The following is a 19,316-nucleotide window of genomic DNA, read 5'->3' as shown; positions in this document are numbered from 1 at the left end:
GTCCCTCAGGGCTCCATGGTGTGGAGGGCTTCCCCAAGGACAGATGTGGGATGGCAGGAACTCTGGCGTCAGAAAGCAGGCTGGGGCACACAGTGGCCTCAGACGCCCACAGGAGGCTCTGGGCAGCCGGAGGGCACGGGTCAGAGAGAGGCAGGGGTTCGGTGCTCCCTGGGAGAGGGTGACTCTTCCAGCCCCTCCCCAACGCGGAGGAGCCCTGGATCGCAGGGGTGCTCTGCCCATACTAAGCTCACAGGCCATGGAAAGCGAGGCTCCCGCGGGCCGGCACCAGGCACCCACCTGCAGGGCAGGACCCTCAGCACCAAACCACACCCTTCCCCTCCCCAGCCCCACCACAGGGCAAAGGCAGGCTCCAGGGGATGGGGGACGGACACCTCTTCGCCTGTCTGGCAAGCCCCGTTCTCCCTCCAGACTCACCGAGAAGCCTCCACCCCCGGGCCAGCTCTCAGGTGCTGCCCATGGCAAGTCCTAAAAAGCTCAAGCCTCACAGGGAGTGAACGCTGCTGCCCGCCCCTGACAAAAGCACACAGGGTCAGCCCCCCACTCCCCCACAGGCAGATCCCAGTGTCCCTGCACTGACCTGAGGAGGAAAACCAGCCCCGAACCCCAAACCTGACATTCCTGTTCTGCAGCATCTGCTGCCCTGCTGAGGCTTCCTTCAGTGGCAGAGCCAACACCCAGTGCTGCCAGCCCAGAGAGCCCAACACAGGAATGCAGGAGCAGGTCCAGCCCCGCCCTGCCGCGGGCCTGGCACGTCTGCTGCTGTCACATGCGTCCTCCTGACATAAAGCGTCACAACAATTAGCCATGGGAGGACCTGCTCACCAACCCCGCTGCCTCAGGTCCTCGCCCCTGCGTGTGCTTCTTTGTTGCGCAGGTGTTGAGCACCTGCTTCTTGTCATGACCTGCAAGATCCCACAGACCTGTGTCAGCAAACACCTGAGCCAGCACACGCCTGAGCCGGGCCACATCTATGTCAGCTCACACCTGTGCCAGAGCACACCTGAGCCTCAGCACACCTAAGCCAGGGCACATCTGTTGGTACACACCTGAGCCAGAGCACACCTGAGCCAGAGCACACCTGAACCTCGGCACACTTGTGTCAGAACACACCTGAGCCAGGGCACATCTGTCGGTACACACCTGAGTGAGCCAGAGCACACCTGAACCTCGGCACACTTGTGTCAGAACACACCTGAGCCAGGGCACATCTGTCGGTACACACCTGAGCGAGCCAGAGCACACCTGAACCTCGGCACACTTGTGTCAGAACACACCTGAGCCAGGGCACATCTGTCGGTACACACCTGAGCAAGCCAGAGCACACTTGAACCTCGGCACACTTGTGTCAGAGCACTCGTGAGCCAGGGCACACCTGAGCCAGGGCACACCTGAGCCAGCATACAGTGCCTCCCTGTGGCCACACAGCATGCCTGAGTCTTCACTGCAGCTGGCATGGTGTCACTGACCAGTGCTGGCCTCTCTCAGGTTGCCCTTCAGTCTCAGAAGCTGCTTGGGAGGAATCGCCTGGTTCATAGATGATGATGCAGGCTCACAACTGATTACCTGACACCCTAGAGATCCCTGTACTGGGGTGAATAGTGTACCCCAAAATTCATATCGACCTAGAGCCTGTGAATGTGAACTTATTTGGAAATGGAGTCTTCGCAAGTGTAATCAAGTTAAGATGAGGTCTTACTGGATCAGGGTGGGCCCTAATCCAGTGACTGGTGTCCTTATAAGAGGAGGAAAATTTGGACACAGACACACAGGGAAGAAGGCACGTGACGGCGGAGCAGAGACTGAGCAATGCGCCTACAGGCCAAGGAGCATCAAGGACTGCCGGCAGCCCTGAGAAGCTGGAGGAGGCAGGAAGGATCTGCCCCTTGAGCTTCTGGAGGGACTGTGGCCCTGCCGACACCTTGATTTTGGATTCTGGCCTTCAGAACTGTGAAAGGACAAATACCTGTTGTCTTAAGCTCCTAGTTTGTAGTCAGTTGTTATGGCCACCCCAGGACACTAACTCATCCTTGAGAATACGGGTTCAGTGCGGACCAGCCCCTGGGTGTCCAGAGACTTGCCATGGGCTCAGACATCTGGAGGAAGCCGGGGTCAAAGGGCAGGGTCTGGGTTAACAGGATGGGGGTGGTCCACCAGGAAGGAGGGTGCATCTGGCCAAGGCCAAGTGGTGCTTTTCGGAGCATGGCGGTAACAGCCACACTTAGAGCTGAGCCCAGCAGAGGCCTGAGGGGCACCCAGCCCAGTGCGGCGAATGCCCGACCGGGCCGCAGACAGACGTGCCACTGCTCCGTCAAATGCTGGTCTTTATTCTCCAGAATAGAAAACAGCCTGCAGCCCAAAGCGACCACAGCTGGCAAAGAACATTCTTTAAAAAGCAAAACAAAACAAAAAAAATACCTATTTGGCTCCATAAATTTCCGTCGTAAGAAACAACTTCGAATGGTACCCAAGCTTTGCAAAGCCTGGTGTCAGGTATCCACTGTGGGCGATGGCCCCAGCACCCACCCCACACACCAGCCAAACGCGACGGTTTCAGATGCTTTTGAAAAACAGTATGAAATGGGACACAAAGGTATTTTAAGACACGGGAGTTTGTTTCCTACGGACATTTCTTTTTTTAAAAAATATATAATAACTTAGTTTGCATTTTACAGCATTTCCAATCAATCGTTCAGGGAGTCGTTGGCCGGGACCTTGTGGGGTCAGACGCAGTGTGTACCTCCGTAGCTTGAGCGCAGGGGTGTCCATCCTGATTCGAGCATCCATCGTGGCACCAGCAGTGGTCACTCCACGCCCATCTCACAGGGGTTCAGGCCCCTCTCCTCGGCATCCCTGTACATCCTTAGGAAGTCCTTAAAGCGTGGGGCGCAGCCGAGCCAGGCCTCCCCAAAGTGCATGTGGCCGGTGAAGAGGAACTCGCCGCGCCCGGGCCTCACGCCACACTCCAGCAGCGTTGTGACACGGCCCCGCCAGCCACCACCCTCCGGGGCGGGCTGGAAGACCCTGTTCTTCTGCCGGTAGAGCCGGCTCAGGTGCAGGTGGATGGCCGACTCCTGTTGCTCCAGTTCATGGGTCACCTCCTGGATGGAGCCTCGGACGACTGCAGAGGGAAGGAGATGGGGGTCAGCAGGGGTGCCCACCGCACAAACAGTACTTGTCCCCACTGGCAGCAGACGGGCATCGGAACTGGGAGCTGACCCTGAACTCTGCATTCCAGAAATTCTCATTAAAAAGTACAATTCACATGCATGAGACTGTCTAGTGGTCATCCCCACCACTCAAACTTTCTCAGGGGGAGAGAGCTTCTCCTACCAAGGGCCAGCCACATAAGTGAGGGAAAATAGAAGATACAAACCACATCGTGCGTCAGTTTTTCAAGTTAGAACAAGAAAAGTAACGGCAGCTAATACACAAGATCTGCCACAGTTCTGCATCAGGATCAGGGAGGAACGCTGAAGCTCGGAGGGGAGAAAGGTGACAGGAAGGCGGAGGGCAGAGTAGGCGTGGGGGACAGCTCAGGCCCCCGCTCGGGGACCCTGCCCAGCCCCTGATCCCCTGTATGCAGAGCAGAAAGCAGACAGGAGCCTGCGCCTACACCACATCACTGCCCTTGGAGCTCGGGGGCTCAGAGCCGCGTGCAGCACCACAGCAGCAACTCCAGCAAGCTCACACAGAGGGCTCCACCCTTCACCCGAGAGCGCTGAGCCAATACCACAAGCAGGTGGCTGAGTCCCTGACCTCAGCCCCAGCCCCACCAGGGCCTCGAACGCCTATTGTGGTGCCTGCGGGGACCCGGGCAAGGGTAGGGCTATGAGGTGAGGCTAGCACCGGGGACTTCAAGAGGGATGACCTCACATGCAGGGTGGTCACCTTAAATGGGAATCCCCAACTCTCTCCCTGCCGTGCGCAGGTCCCTTCCCCTGGGCTGGAGGTCACTCTGGTGTGCAGAAAGCAAAGCACTTTCCTATGATTATAGTCAGTGACGAGGGGACACCAAGTCCACTGAGGTCAGCAGTCTCCTCTCCCCAGAGAGTTTGGTGCCAGCCCCGGAAGGTTTTCCCAGGCCCACGAGGCAGGACCTGAGCACACTCACCGAAGTCACTGGTGCAGACGGCCAGGAGCACCTCCGTATCACTGCAGGGGCGGCACGGGGCTGCAGGAGAGAACAGGGTCAGCAAAGGTCGGGCGGGGCTGTCACACTCGACGACGTCCCGTGAGTGCTCTGATTGGGGGGTGTCCGCCCTGCGCCCCTGCAATCAAGGCACTGGAGAGCAGAGAACACAAGACCTTGGCCACATGGCTGGGGGTGACCAACACCAGGGGGCCCCAGGCCCCCGCGACACACGATGGGCGCACACCCCAACTGAGAGCGGGGCTTCCAGCTCATCCCCACTTAGCTCACCCATGCAGCTGTGCCGGACGAGCAAGAACTGGACTCACACACAAATCGCCCTTCAGTGCCCGTCACCAACGCAAAACCCACCCTCGTGGCCCCGAAGCCACATCCCTTACGCCAGCCTGGCCAGGAGCCGCCCTGCTCCGGCCTCTGCATCCACACCCCAAAATGCTGGGATCACCCACTCACACGTCGCCTGCTCCCCAGGGTCGCACCTGCCGCCGCGATTCCATAGTCTAGGCACTGCCTAGAGGGACCGACGAGGCCACAACTCCGCTAAAGGTGTCGGTGAACGTGACGGGTGCCTTCGCCCACTGTGGCCATGGGGCCCTCGTCCGAATGACACAAGCAGCCAGTTCGAGTTGGGGTCATCAGCCCAGCCCCTTCTCCAGACCCCAAACACCTCCACACGCCTTTCACTGCAAACCCAGGTCACAGAATCCCTCTGAGACCACCAAACCCAGGTGGGGCCAGCTTCCTCCAGCCAGACCAGGCCTCACACAGTGGACTTCCCCCGGCCCTCACCTGACGGCCTCTGACGGGCATGTGGACTGAGAAAGGCTGAGGGCTCCAGTGCCTCCCCAACGGTCCTCGGCGGTGGGTTTGGGAAATGATGATTCTATTATTCGGCTCTCATACTGCACGTTTTAAGGCCTCTACCTACTTCAAGTTTCTAGGTTTGGGCACCAACTCTCCTAACTCTACAGAAGCATTACATATGAAGTCCCACTGGGACATGTCTCTCCTCGGCCTTTCATGTTCTGAAGGCCCCAGAACGTCCCTTAGCGCTCACTCTGCCTGGACAAAGCTAACCCTGTCCGTATGCCTTGCGGGCTGCCCTCGCTGCTCCTGAACTGGGCTGATCTGTCACCTGCAGAGGGGCTGCCCGGACCCACTGGGAGCAGCAGTGACTCGGGGCCTCTCGGGCGGGCAGAGGAGCAGGAGCTGAGAGGCCTCCCGGGGCCCAGAACAGGTGTGGACCACGGGGCCCAGCGCAGGGGGTCAACAGAGGCCCCGGAGTTTGCAGGGTTACGGACAGCACGAGGTCTCCGTGGAACCATTGGGAGTGAACGTTGAGTGTCCGGAGCGCTGGCCCTGGTCATCCTGCCCCAGGCAGGGGTGGACCCGCATGTCCCTGTACAGCTCCGTGAGCGAGTGACTCACCGGCCCACCCACCGCCTGCGCGTCTATTACATTATCAGGAGCCACCGAACAAGAACAGCCCGTTGAAGGCGTCTGAAGTCAGGCCAGTCCCTGCAAGAGGCCCGGGCGCCTCCCCACTCCAGCTCCCAATCCTGGAGCCTTCTGCCCACCTGTGGACTATGTTCACGTGTGTCGACTCCCAGCCCTCTCCCCCGCTGGGGGCCTGCTGCCCACTCGGGGCCAGACAGAGGCCGCCGCACGTGGGGAGTGATGCGAAAGGGGACATACAGCACCGCGGGCGTCTGAGGGGCTCACGCTCCACCTGGAGGCGTGTTTTACCCTGACCTGTGTGCTGAGGGGCGCGTGGCAGAGTGAGACTTCCCATCCCGGCCAGCACCCCCAGGGCTCACGGGGTCGGAGGCCCAGCCTGGGGTCCTCCTGCGAGTGAGGGGCAGCCTCAGCAGCTGTCCTGAGAGAAGGCGGGTCAGCGAGCCAAGCACACGGTGAGCACAGCCTGTGGGGTCCCCTCACGGAGCAGCTCCTTCAGGAGGAGGAGGGGCCAGGCCACGTGGGGGTCCAAGCACAGGTGGACGGGAGGGGAGGGTCTGCACAAGCTCCTCAGGGGCAAGTCTCAGGCTCCGAGTCAGCTGAGTCAGCCACACAGCACCCACAAAAGCAGCAGTCGTGCAGCAACAGGCCCAGGCCCCACAGTGATGGGACCCGGCCTGCGCGTGTGTCTCCTGAGCCTAGAGCTTCGCCTTCTCTGTGGCCACAGGACCACGGGTGAGCTCGTCCTGGGCACCCAGCCCTAGCTCACACCCAGAAGGGCGGTCGGCAGCCTGCAGACCCTGCCGCCAGAAGCCTCAGTGAGCTGAGCTGAGACCATCGACAGCTGAGCTAATAAAGCACCACCCCGGAGACCTCCCTCTTTTATTCTGAGCTTTACGAAGCGTAGGTCACCTTCGTGGAAAATCCAGTCTGTGGATGCCAAGAGCAGCAATCTGGAAACAATTATTAATCGGAGTCGGGTTCGTAAAGGCTGTGGAATGCGCTGGTTTCGGACACGTCGCATTTCGTTTCCTTAAGGGGAAGATGGTGGGGGGCGGCCAACAGGCCGGGTGGAATCCTGGCCCAAGGTTCTTGGAGGGAGGAGGGCTGGGGTGTGGACATCTTAGAAAATGACTCTGGAATGTGCACAAAATGAACTGAATGGAGAAGAAAGAGCAGGGTCAAGGAGACCCGTGGGGGCTCCCGCAGGCACCCAGGTGAGGACAGCAGGTGCAGGCAGGAAGGGTGGGGGGCAGCACCCCTCGAGTCAGGCCCTCTGCACAGGAGGGGCAGCCCAAAGCCCAGGAGAGGTCTGCAGACAGGCATGCTGGTCCGGCAGGCGGGACAGCCTGAGTAAGGACGACTAGGAGGGACGTACACAATTTCCAAAGGGAAAACTGTGCGTGAGGACATCAAGGGGCCTTCGACACAGCCGGTGATGGGTGGCGGATGCCACGTTATAAGAGGGAGCAAACAGAAGGGAGGGGCAAGGGCTGAACTGGCCAGAACGTGGCCAGAGTGACGTGCAGCTGCCACTTAAGGCTCTTGAGCCTCCTCCAACTGTCACAACCACCACCGCATTCGCCCAGAACTCCAGGCCGCAGGCGGATATCGCCCTGAGACGACCCTGCCGGGAACTGGCCAGGGCTGGTCAGCGCAGGGGAGGCCCATCTCCCTGGAACTCTCGTCTCTCCAGCGTCTCCTCCTCACCAGCTCCCCAACCCCTCTTCCTGCTGAGGAAGCAGTGGAGGCCACACCCTTCCACCCCAAAAGTCCAGAGATGGGTAAGATGAAAAATAATTATGCAATAATTACTGTGGCCGGAGAAGCCACCGATGCAGGAAATGAAACAATCCTGGGGAAAAAATAGAGTTCTCTCCTTTTCTGTTTCCTGGAAATAACAGGGTTTCTTTTCCCTTCTTCTGAAGTTTGCTACTTATCCCCCACAGCATAGCAAGGGCCCCCCGCAACTCTCAGGTGCCGAGGGCTCCTCAGCAGGGCTCTGTGCCCATGGGGCCACCCTGCAGAGATCCCTCGGCCCAGCTCCTCAGAGCAAGTGTTACAGAGACAGGGAGATGAAGAGCATCAGAAACAGTGGGACCCACACCGCCCTCCCTCCACACGGCACCCCACGAGCCAGCGGTGGGAGTAACTTCTGTGCATCCATGGCCAACAAAAGGGCAGCGTCCTTCTGCCTGCCCCCGCCCCTCCCACCGTGGGTCTAAAACGCTAGACTTCCCCCCTCGCCTGCTCACAGGGGGCCTGCTCTGGGTGGCCTTCACATGCAGCCCAAACCCCAACCCCAGAGCGTGCATGTGGCCACACTGCTGAGCCCGCTACCTTGCCCCCTGAGCAGTAAAAGAACAGACTGGGGTCCGTCCTGGTGGCGTAGCAGTTAAGTTGGCACCAACCACTTCAGCGGCCCAGGGTTCACAGGTTTGGATCCCGGGCTTGGACTGCCTGACACAGCTTGTCAGGCCATGCTGTTGCGGCGTCCTGTACAAAGTGGAGGAAGATGGGCACAGATGTTAGCCCAGGGCCAATCTTCCTCAGCAAAAAGAAGAGGATTGGCAATGGATGTTAGCTCAGAGCTAATCTTCATCAACAGAAAAAAAAGAGAAAAAGAGAACAGACCAGAACCCAGGGCCCACCTGGGCTGCCCCAGCCAAAGGGAGGAGACAGGGTCTGTCTCTGTCTCCTAGAACCAGAGGGAGCGACCCCCTGCCCTCCTCCGCTGGCCAGTGCTGAGGACAGCCCCACAGAGCCCGGCCGGGTTCCACCACAAGGCCTCAGCACACGGTCCAGGCGTGGCCAGGGGAGTTATCCATCAGTTAGCTGCAATTGGCCACTTGCCCACCTTTTGTCTCCTGCCAGATTTTTTCAGTCCCAGTGGAAGAAGCGCCTGTGTTACTTGGGTGCCCTGGCAAGGCCCACGGAGGAGAAGGAGGGCACAGGGGAGCAGGCCCTGCCCCCCTGCTGTGTGGTGGCCGAATCCCAAGTCCCCCGGGGCTGGGGTCACCTCCCACTGCTCGCCCACCCGCCCCTCAGTCTGCACCTGTCAAGGAGCAGCCTGCTGCTCCATTCTGGCCTTCCCTCTGCTATCCGTGCATCTCGGTTTATCCGAGGAAGCTGATTATGCAACACGAATGGACGTGAGGCCAACATGCTTGCTATAAACACTCCCAGCGGAACCATCCAGAGCTGCGGCAGGCGGAGCAAGGCTCCCACACACCTCTCGTCCGGGATTCCAGCGCACGGAGCCTCTTTTCTCTCGAGTCAGCACCAACTAGAACGTGTGACTCACGAAGAGGCAGAGAGGCAGATGGCCGTCCCACTCCCCAGCAGCAGGGTCACCGGCTGCCCCAGGGCGTGTGACCCGAGACGAGCACACGTCCTGGGCTCCAGCTTCACTGAGGGCTCCTGCGGCTGCAGCCACAACAGGACAGAGCTGGGAGCCATGGGCTACCATCTGAGAGCCCGCCCAGCCCCAAGGACGTCACTGCTGCCAGACAGCCAGCACCGACATTCCACATGAGTACCCATTCCTTCAGTATTAAAGACTTACGGACCCATCCCCTGGTGACAGGCGAACACCCCCAGGAGAAGGGACGCACCAGCCTCCCCAAGCCCTGCTGCCCCTCATCTCACTCGGTGGGGCTGGGCCCCAGGGAGGGCGGGCACCTGTGCCCATTTCTGGTCCCAGCTCCCAGAGCCCCAGGTGCATCCGGGTCCCTGTCCCAAGTTCTGACAGTCGCTGCGTGTCTGTGCTGCCCCCAGCCAGCATCTCAGCCACTGGGCAGATGGATGCTCACAGCCCACCATCCAGGGGGTGCCCAGATCCCTGCGGGCCCCAGATTTAAACAGACCCTCCAGGGCCAGACGGGCATCTGTCAGGGAGCAACAAGGGAATCCCCAGCCAGCCCAACGTCCAGCCGCAGCCACTTGTCCCTTTTAGGGTCCCAGGAGCCGAGCACAGGCCGTGACCCAATGACCCACCCCCATCACACAGCACCTCCTCCCCACAGCCCCACAGGAACCCAGGGCAGCTCAGTTACCTACCCCATGGGCCGCTCCCAAGCCCCTCACTGCCCCGGCCTGGAAACACAGACCTGGGGCCCCAGGGGGACAGACCTTGCCCCAGGGGAGTGGGAGGAAACAAGCCGGGCTCCGAGTCACCCTGTGTTGTGACCGACACCGTCGACTTTCCACCAGAAACAGTCTGTGCAAACGCGAGAGATCCGGCGCACAGCGCTGAAACCCTGGTCACACCACAGCCTCAGCGCTTATAAGACTCTCTGGGCGCAAGTGGAACAGAGCTCAGGCCATGAGAGGACACATGACCGCAGCCCAGCGACGTTTTAGTCAGTCAAGGAATGTTAACAAGCTCCAACTATCTGCTCAGGCAGCCGGCTATCACCACAGTCAGAAACACCAAATGTGGGGACTGGCTTTTTCCAGATTTTGTTTTAATTGCGAGTTTCTCTCAGAGCGAGGCTGGGGTACCCTCCCCCAGCTCTCCCACCCATCCTAATCGCTGGTGATCAAAATAAAGCCTGCTGCGGTTAAAGTTTTATTCAGCTCCTGGGGTTTACAGCAGCTTCCAGTGCTACATTCCTCAGTGGGGACCCAACTGGGCAGTCAGCAGCAGGGCCCACCTGGGCAGTGCCACGCTGGAGCTCTCTAACAGACCAGTTCAGTGGGAGAGAAATTTAAGGTTTGGAAAACCGACCTGAGCCAAGAACGCAGAACAATAAAATGTAGATTCACATTCAGGAGGAAAGTCCAGATTCCAAATCCTAGCAGGGCTGCTTTTCCCCAATTGAATCTTTTATTCACTAAAATGTGGAGATTATACCATCCTGAGGGGTGGTCCACCCCTCAAACAGGTGTCTCTACCTCGGCAATGCTCACACTTGGGGCCACATCACTCTCTGTGTTGGGGTGTCCTGTGCTCACACTTGGGATCATGTCACTCTCCATGTTGGGGTGTTCTGTGCTCACACTTGAGGCCAAGTCACTCTCCGTGTTGGGGTGTCCTGTGCTCACACTTAGAGCCACATTACTCTCCGTGTCAGGGCTCCTGTGCTCACACTTGAGGCCGAGTCACTCTCTGTGCTGGGACATCCTGTGCTCACACTTGGGGCCGGGTCACTCTCCGTGTTGGGGTGTCCTGTGCTCACACTTGATGCCAGGTCACTCTCCATGTTGGGGCTCCTGGGCTCACACTTGGGGCCGGGTCACTCTCCATGTTGCGGTGTCCTGTGCTCACACTTGAGGCCGGGTCACTCTCCGTGTTGGGGTGTCCTGTGCTCACACTTGGGGCCGGGTCACTCTCCGTGTTGGGGTGTCCTGTGCTCACACTTGATGCCAGGTCACTCTCCATGTTGGGGCTCCTGGGCTCACACTTGGGGCCGGGTCACTCTCCATGTTGCGGTGTCCTGTGCTCACACTTGAGGCCGGGTCACTCTCTGTGTTGGGGTGTCCTGTGCTCACACTTGATGCCAGGTCACTCTCCATGTTGGGGCTCCTATGCTCACACTTGAGGCCGGGTCACACTCCGTGTTGGGGTGTCCTGTGCTCACATTTGGGGCCAGGTCACTCTCCGTGTTGGGGTGTCCTGTGCTCACACTTGGGATCACGTCACTCTCCATGTTGGGGCTCCTGTGCTCACACTTGAGGCCGGGTCACTCTCCGTGTTGGGGTGGCCTGCACTCACACTTTAGGCCAGGTCACTCTCCGTGTTGGGGTGTCCTGTGATCACACTTGGGGCCAGGTCATTAGTGTATTGGGGCGCCCTGTGCACTGTGGGTGTTAGCAGCTTCCCTGCCCGGCCTCCACCACTTGAGGTTGTAGCACCCCACCTGACCATCATTCCAGCCAGTCACCGCAGGAACAGCCTTCCTGGAACCCAGGACAATCCAATCTCACACCATCCCCCCCGGAAGGCATCTTGCTTTGGAATTGACGTGGATGGTGCAGCCAGAGTCCCCAGGCTGCACCCCACACACTAGGACCGCAGAAGGTGGTCTGTACCCTGGAGCGATGGCCGCTTTTGGCCTGGGCGTCCCTAAAAGTTGGGAACCCTGCACTTGCTCACGGCACAAGGGGCAAGACCTGCCCCGTGTGATGGCTCTCAGGGCCACGCGCTCCTTCTTGGTCTCTGCCCATGGAACTTTCCGGAGACCAACAGTGCCCCCCACACAGGGCCCTGCAAAGCTGTATGCTGGCCTCAAAAGAAAAAAGGAAGGAGAATCCAAAGAGAACTCACATCTTCACATGCACACACACACACCCTGGCCGCCGAGAGACTCCTAGAACCTCACCTGAGGCATCCAGATCATCACAGCCACCTGGGAGCAGAGGCCGCAGTGGAGGGGCCGCTTCATGGGACGCCCCCCCCACCCCAGGCACCTGGCTCGCCCACATGCACAGCCCGTCTCCTGGCACGTTGGTGCCTCCACTCCACACCTGCGGAGTCCATACTAACACCCACCCACAAAATGCCTCTGGAACCCAGGACCAGCCCCATGATCAGGACACCACAGCTTCACACCCTTCTGGACATTCTGGATGGGCCTCGGCTCCTCCCCAAAACTCTGTGTCTCAGGGGCGGCAGCCAACACCAAAAACAGTCGGCTGGTTTGTGTGTCAGAAAAAATGCTGGAGCACTCTGAACGGTAACAGCATCCACTTCAAAGTAGTCATAACTAGTCCACGGAAGAGGAGCACAGCAGGGAGCGAGGACCGTGACCTGCCACAGCTCTCTGCTCTGACCTGTGCCATTGCCGGGGGACGCTCATTCACCCTCTGCAAACACACTTCCTGGGAGACCAACGTTGTTTTGCCAAGCCCAAAACACCCAAAACACTAACGGGACACCCCGCGTCCAACACCCACTACACCACATAGCTGTCCCCCAGCAGGCCCCATCTGCTGGCACCACGGTCCCTATCGGCACCCGCGGGGCAGACCAAGTCTGAAGCACAGACGCAAGGGGCATTTTCACAGAGCTGTGCTGAGGAGGGGGCCGGAGGGAACCAGAGAAGACTGGCCAATGGGAAATACCGCTGCTACAGGACCGGTGAGGCTGGGGACCCCGACCTGGCCCGCCCTTCCCATCCCAGGAGACGCCACTCACCCGAGAGAGCATGCAGGTCCGACCCTGTGCGCCTGCTGGTCAGCTCATACTGGAAGCCCGTGGTCCTCCTGCTGATGTCCTGTTGGGGTGTCGCCTCCACGAACAGGCCGCCCTGCTGGAAGCCGAAGCACCGCACCTGGCGGAGCCCGTGGTCCCCATCCCGCACGAGCAGTGTCAGTTCTCCAGTTTTTTCCAAATAAATATTGGCCCCTGAGGAGTCCCTGAGGGGCTTGATGCACAGAGTCAGGTGTCGGGAGGCCGAGAAGGTGTTGGGCCGCAGGTTGATGATGAGAGCCCCGGTCGGGTACATCCACTCGACAGCGCCTGAGGAGCAGCGCAGGTACACCTGCTCCACCTCCTTCCTGTGGGCCTCGTGCGTCAGCCCGCTGTGGAGGGAGGGAGAGCACCGTCAGCAAGGCCTCGTCATTCCACGCGCACCTGCCTGGGAGACGCCCGCTCACGTGCTGGCCCTCTGCCCCGCTCCCAGCAGCCCCGCACCCAGAGGCAGGCCGGCACCATCTCTGCCCCGCAGGGCAGGGCCCATTTCCAGGGAGGGCAGCCGCACAGCCTCCCTCACCCACTTCCCTCCATGCGCCTGCTCCGTGCGCCTCCAAGGGGAGGCGGGGCTGGTGCTCTGATACGTGCGTGTGGCACTTGGCTCCCAGACCCTCTCGACACCTCGACGCTCAGCGTCTGCTGGCCTTCAAGTCTGCAGCATAGGGTGCCCATGTCCTTTCACTGAAGTGGGGAGGTGAGAACCAAGGAAGGGATGGGTCTTCCCAAATATAATCAAGGAAACACCAGCAGGACTTTGGCACCAATCCAAGTTCCAGATGACCAGATGAGTGCAGGGCAACAATGGCAGATTCCCACTGAGTGTGAAAAACAGGGAGCAGATTTAAACTGCAGGAGGTGCTGTGGGATGCAGTGCACGTCTAATAAATAACTCACTCGAGAGAGCAGCTAAAGCAATTAGGAACGCTGGCAACCGGGGCTGGTGGTTGTTGGTGAGTTCATCTTGGAGTACCTCCCCATCAGGCGCAAGTGTCCATACTTTCCCCACAGTGATGGATTCCCTGCTCTTCACTCATTTGCAAACCTGAAGACTCTGCATCGCCAACCATATTTTCAAAAATAAACTAGAATATCATCAAAGCAAGATACAAAAGTAAGGTGAGGTCCTCCACAGGGAGGCACAGAGGCGACGTGTGGAGACACCAAAGGGAGGAGACGCCCTGTCCTGCCAGCAGGACTTTCTAGAGTCCTAGTTAATTCCACTCCTAACAGATGCTAAATCGGAAAAAATGAGGTGTGCTGCGCTCAGTGAGACAGGTCTTGAGTAAAGTCATTAAGTTATGTTTTCAAGAAATTGAAACCATCAAAAACGTTCAAGTTTCCCCTACTCAAAATTTTAATGTAAATGTCAGCTTGTGCTAACTGCTACGTCATAAGCACCGAGCGGCCTTGGAGCTCAACCAGTGACTTCAACTTCGGGTTTTATTACATGAAATTTGGTTCTGATCAGATCTCAGACAGGTTCACCCACATTCTTAGGATTTTTACGTGGAATAAACAATGCTATATTCAGACCCCTGGCCTGAGTGAGTTACCAGAAACCCTCTCTGCAGAGGAGAAAACACATAACATATGGTTTGCATTTACTGTTGGTGACTCACGCTCCAAGCCCTGAAAAACCTCACTTTTCATACGACGGCCAGCTGCAGGCTGGGGCTGCACAGTCATCCTGCAGACCACATCAGAGGGAGGTGTCAAGGAGGTGAACCCCTCCTAACCCCACTCCCCACCCCCACAAAGCCCTGGGTCATGAGCAGCTAGCGCGGCCTCAGACGCCTACCAGGGCGGCATATGCAGAACAGACTTACAAATTACAGTCAAATAAAACTCATAAAAGCTCATCTGACACATTTGTGGGGACGGGCATAATTATAGGGCTGTGTGAAAAAATTAGACTAAATGGTGAGTGGTTGCCACAAATGACTATAATCAGCTCTGCTCTCACACCGCCAAAACAAACTTTATCACAGTGTCCCTCCTCTCCTGTCTCCAGCCTCAAGAGGCAGTTGGACACTTGCCCCATGCCTAGGCACCAATCCTCAACTCTCTCTCCCACAAAAACCATCCTGTCCAAGGCTTCACTTCCCTTTCAGTGGTGGGTAGGGGGCCTGGGGATCGGGGGAGTGGAGAACCCACACCAGATGCTTTGGATTCCTCTCACTAAGTCACTTTAATCCAAGCAGTGGAGGGGGAAATAGGGAGGCCCACCTTCCACCCACTTCTCAGGCAGACAGGTGGCCAACCCACGGCAGGCCTAAGTCTGGGGGCTGCCACCCCCCAGCCTGTACATACAACCATGTGCAGCTTGTGGGGTGCACCTGGCTCCAATTATTCATAAGTCACTCAACTAAAAGAGGACCAGGAACTAAATGAAGGTGGACGTAAGAAATAAGGCAACCCATTACTTCACCCTTTGACTAATGTCTTCACGGGCCCACAGAGAAGGGTCTATGCCCATCCCCAGGGCCTACTGCCGGCCGGTGGCTCTGCCCACCTCTTCTCTCACATTCTCCCAAAACATCAAGATCAACAAGAACCCTACTAGGCACTCACAATAGGGTGCTCACCTTCACGTCAGCAGTGTGTGACAGGCAAGAGCCCCGTTTAGACAAACATCGACTCAGTCCAGCAGAACCACCGGCCCTCAGCCTGGGACCTGCTGGCCTTTGAGGGAAGTCAAGGACTCGTGGTCTATGTGGTTCCTACCAGAAAATCGAGACCAACCTCTCACCTCTAAGTTTCCAGCACCACAGCAACCCTGAAAAAACTTCTATTTATGCACAACGCTGAGGTGCAAAAACGTACCACATCTGTAATGGTTGTCCACGACAGTATTTTACGGTCTTCACATGACACGCAAGTGACATACTAACCAGGCAAAAATAACATAACTGCTTTCTGATGTTGTGAGGAAGCTAAAAGACGCAGGAAAAAAACAAGTTCTACTCAATCTTACGAAACTGAGACGACTGACTTGATCTTGGATTAAACTGAATTAACACGTTTTTCAAAAAAAAAGAGTCGGCAAGTGGCACCCCCAGTGGACACACCTGTGGAGCACCGTCATGGGAAAGACAGCAAATTTCAAGTGGAGACAGGGACTTTCTGAAGTGGTCAGTGTGGTGGCAGCAGAGCCCACTGAACTCACACCCACAGCCCAGCTCAAACCCTGCCACCCCAGAAGGAAGCTACAGCCTCCGTACTGAAGTCGGAAAGAGCCTGGATGGAGGGCGAAACCAGAGGGCTCTGCTGACGGACTCACCTTTCATTTCCCACCTCGCAGGAGAGAGAGCCCTGCCTATAACACTGGGAAAGTCCATGGTCCACCTTTATGACTGCTGCCTAATAAAGATCAGGGCGCTGTCCTGCCCCATGCAAGGGAGAGGGATTTCAAAACCTCCCACTTAATTGCTTGGAAACACCCAGAAACACATTTCAGCCTGTCAAATATGAGTGGCCAGTGTCATAAAGAGCAACTCCCTTCCTATCAGGGGATCAGAATCCACCTGGCATATCAGGGCTCACACCACCCTGTACTGTCTAGAACAGCTCATAAAAAGTCATAAATGCTATGGAGTCAGCACGCAAACCAGCACACCCAGGTTTCGACAGCAAGCTTCTGTCAGCTGATTGTGAAGCATACTGGTGACTGGGGGCAGCAATTATGAGGCAAGGGGGTCTTATGCTGCAGGAATGTGGCCTGGCCCTGTCTCCTCCCCAGATCCCGCCCGCAGCTCCAATGGCCCCTGCAGCCACCCTCTGCCGGACTCTGCCTTTGGGATGAGTGGAGGATAGCTGGAGAGAGTCCAAGACCAGAGGTACATTAGCAATGATGAAGAGAGAGGGGCTGCAGGTAAGCATCTCTGCTTCTCCAGGTAGATAACAGGATGCACAGGAACAGGAAGGGCACTCCCGTTCTCCTCCCACTGCAAATACCTGCTTGCTCCAAGAGCTAGTGGCCCCCTGACCAGCCCTCACTCACAGCCCCCTCTGGGCTCCAGGGGAGGCATCCCCTTCCAGGCATACAGTCCTCTGAGAACCCGAAAACGGTATCACTTCCTCCTCTGGAAACTCAGGCTCATGGGGTGGGACCCAGATCTCTATCTGCTAAAGCAGGACACTCCAAGACCTCAGTTTGGGGGTGCACTGATTCATCCAGCAGAGGCTGCAAAACAGGGAGTTTAATTACTAGCGGGGGTGGGGGGGGTGGGGGGGGGTGTCGGGGAAGGGCAGCCCCAGCAGAGTGTGTCAGAGTCACAGGCTCCCAGCCAGCTCTGTGCTGGCGCCAGCATTCTCCAGGCCAACCCTCCCCCAGCTCGGTTCCTCAGCTCCTCCATCCTCGCTCTTCTGTGAGCAGGAAGCATTTCTGCTGGAGGGAGGGAGGACACCACGAACCCAACCTGAGGAGCCCAGGATCTTAGCTCTGGGAGGGGAGCAGGGGGGAAGGGAGCAGGATAATTGCCACTGTCCACAGAGAATTGGACCTGTAAGTATCCAAGATGACCATAGGCTGCCCTGCTGACGCAGAGCCCAGCGCACTGGCACAACCCCGACCTTCTCGGAAAACAGTCTTCACTCAAAATAACCCCGTGACACCCCCAGCATGAGGTGTCTGCCAGCAGGAGTCTTCCCATTAGACATCACAACCTGAGGGGTTTGGGGGACGCTGCTCCATGAGACACACCGACACCTGGACCCAGGGCGGCCCCAGCCCACTGCGTTTCCGGAGAAGGAGATGCGCATCTCCCTCTGAAAACTCCTGAATCGGCAACTTCCGAGACACAAAACTGGCTTCTCCAACTGCGAGCTGCCAGCGCGGGGCCAGGGCGCCCTCGGCGGACGGCGGTTTCTCATCCTGAGTAGCTGGGCCCTCAGGCACCCCGCCCGCGCACACTTGCGACTTGCACTCTTTCTGCTTGTCACACTTCAGTTAAAAAAAGTGCTCGCTGCCACGGCGGAGGAGCGTGCAGGGGGGTCGCCGAGCCCAGCGCGCGCGGCCAAGGGCGGCCTGACCTTCACGGGGCGGGGGCGGGGGCTCGGCCAGGCCCGCACGCGGCCCTGAGCACAGGTGCCTGCCCACGCGTCTCCCCCTCCACGGACGCGGTCAGAGCTGCGGTCAGCGCGAGGGTCCCCCTCCGTCCACCCAGGTCGCCGCTCCCTCCTGCGGGCCCTTGGAGCTCGGCCGTGAGCGCAGGCCTGGCTCCTCCCGGCCGGAGGCGCTCAATCGGAGGACCGAACCCCGCCCGCCTCCGGTGCGGGGTCGCGGGGCTGGGGGCCGCGGCGCCCGGGGACCCGAACGGGGACGGGCGCGGGGCTAGTGGGCGGCCCGGACAGACTGACCCCGCCGCACTGCAGGCGCGCCTCCCCCTGGGCGTCCTCCCGACCAGGGCACCGGGACGCCGCGGGCTCTTTTGTTCTAGAACCGGGGCGGGGGCGGGGGCGGCGGCGGCACTCGGCCTGGAGCCCGGGGAGGGAAAGGAGCCGAGGGGACCCGGGGCCGATCGCGCCGCGTGGACTCACCTCCCCTTCCAGCTGCACAGGTCGCTCGAGTACTGCGCGCCCGCGCCGCCCAGCAGCACGGCCAGCAGCACGGCCAGCAGCGGGGGGCCAGGGCCCGGGGCGGGGGTCCGCGGGCACGGCTGCCCCGCGCACCCCCCGGCCGCCCGCGCCGCGCCCCGCATGCTCTGGCTCAGGCTCGGCCGCTGGCCCCGCGTCCGCGCCCCCCGACAGACCCTCGAGCGGCCCGGCCGCGGGCCGGGCTCCGCGTCCAGGCGAGTCATGTCGCGCGCCCCGCGCGCACCTGGCGCGGCCGCCCGTCCATCCTGGCCGGAGGCGGGGCCGCCAACCCGCTGGAGCCGCTGGAGCCGCGCGCGGACCTCGGCGCCCACCGCCGCCACCCGAGCCTCTGAAGTCTGCGAGTCTGCTGTCCTGGTCCCGGCTCAGCTGGGGGGCGGTGCCCGTTGGGAGGCCACGCCCCGCGCCGCCGCAACTCCGCCCTAGCCACGCCCCTGCCCGGTCGCCACGCCCCATGCGCGCCGGAACTCCTCCCCGCGCCCCGCGCGCTGCGATCCCGTTCGCCCGGTTGGACCCTGTGGCACCGGCGTCGGCGGCGTGTGGCCTGGGAGTGGGACAGGCTAGGAAGCCGCGGAGAGGAGGGCTCCGCGCTATGGGGGGAGGGTCCCGGGGAAGAGCTAGCCTGGAAAGTCGCGTCTGGAGCAGGAGGGGACGGGGCAGCAGCGCGTCCCCGGCCTGGACGAGTGGGGCGGGGTAGATGCCGGAGCCCCAGTATGTGCAGACCCAAGCCCAGCGCCTGGCCGGCCGGTCCGTCCGCAATGGCCGAGGCCCAGGGTGCAGACTGAGCCTGCAATGGCCCTGGGCTGTGGCGGGGAAGCCTGGCTGTGCCAGTTCTGTGTGACCAGCCTGAGCCCATCAGGGGTGGCCTGGCGCCCAACACCCCGCAGAATTTGAGTGTGCTCT

At 59.6% G+C, this 19,316-nt stretch overlaps 1 protein-coding gene across 1 annotated transcript; it reads right to left on the bottom strand.

The window, feature by feature from the left end:
• Positions 1–2,325: 2,325 nt before the first annotated feature.
• Positions 2,326–18,760, bottom strand: METRNL (meteorin like, glial cell differentiation regulator). The gene is made up of 4 exons (XM_087441875.1): positions 18,360–18,760; positions 12,765–13,150; positions 4,133–4,192; positions 2,326–3,139 (listed from the first exon to the last, which is right to left on the bottom strand). The coding sequence occupies exons 1-4, from the start codon at positions 18,617–18,619 to the stop codon at positions 2,823–2,825; spliced, it is 1,023 nt and encodes a 340-aa protein (XP_087298001.1). The 5' UTR covers positions 18,620–18,760; the 3' UTR covers positions 2,326–2,822.
• Positions 18,761–19,316: the final 556 nt, after the last annotated feature.

The sequence above is a fragment of the Ceratotherium simum genome, chromosome 16 (genome assembly GCF_057802395.1).
Source record: "Ceratotherium simum simum isolate JZ-2026a chromosome 16, ASM5780239v1, whole genome shotgun sequence".
NCBI classification, from domain to species: domain Eukaryota; kingdom Metazoa; phylum Chordata; class Mammalia; order Perissodactyla; family Rhinocerotidae; genus Ceratotherium; species Ceratotherium simum.
This window is presented reverse-complemented; position numbering and strand designations above follow the sequence as displayed.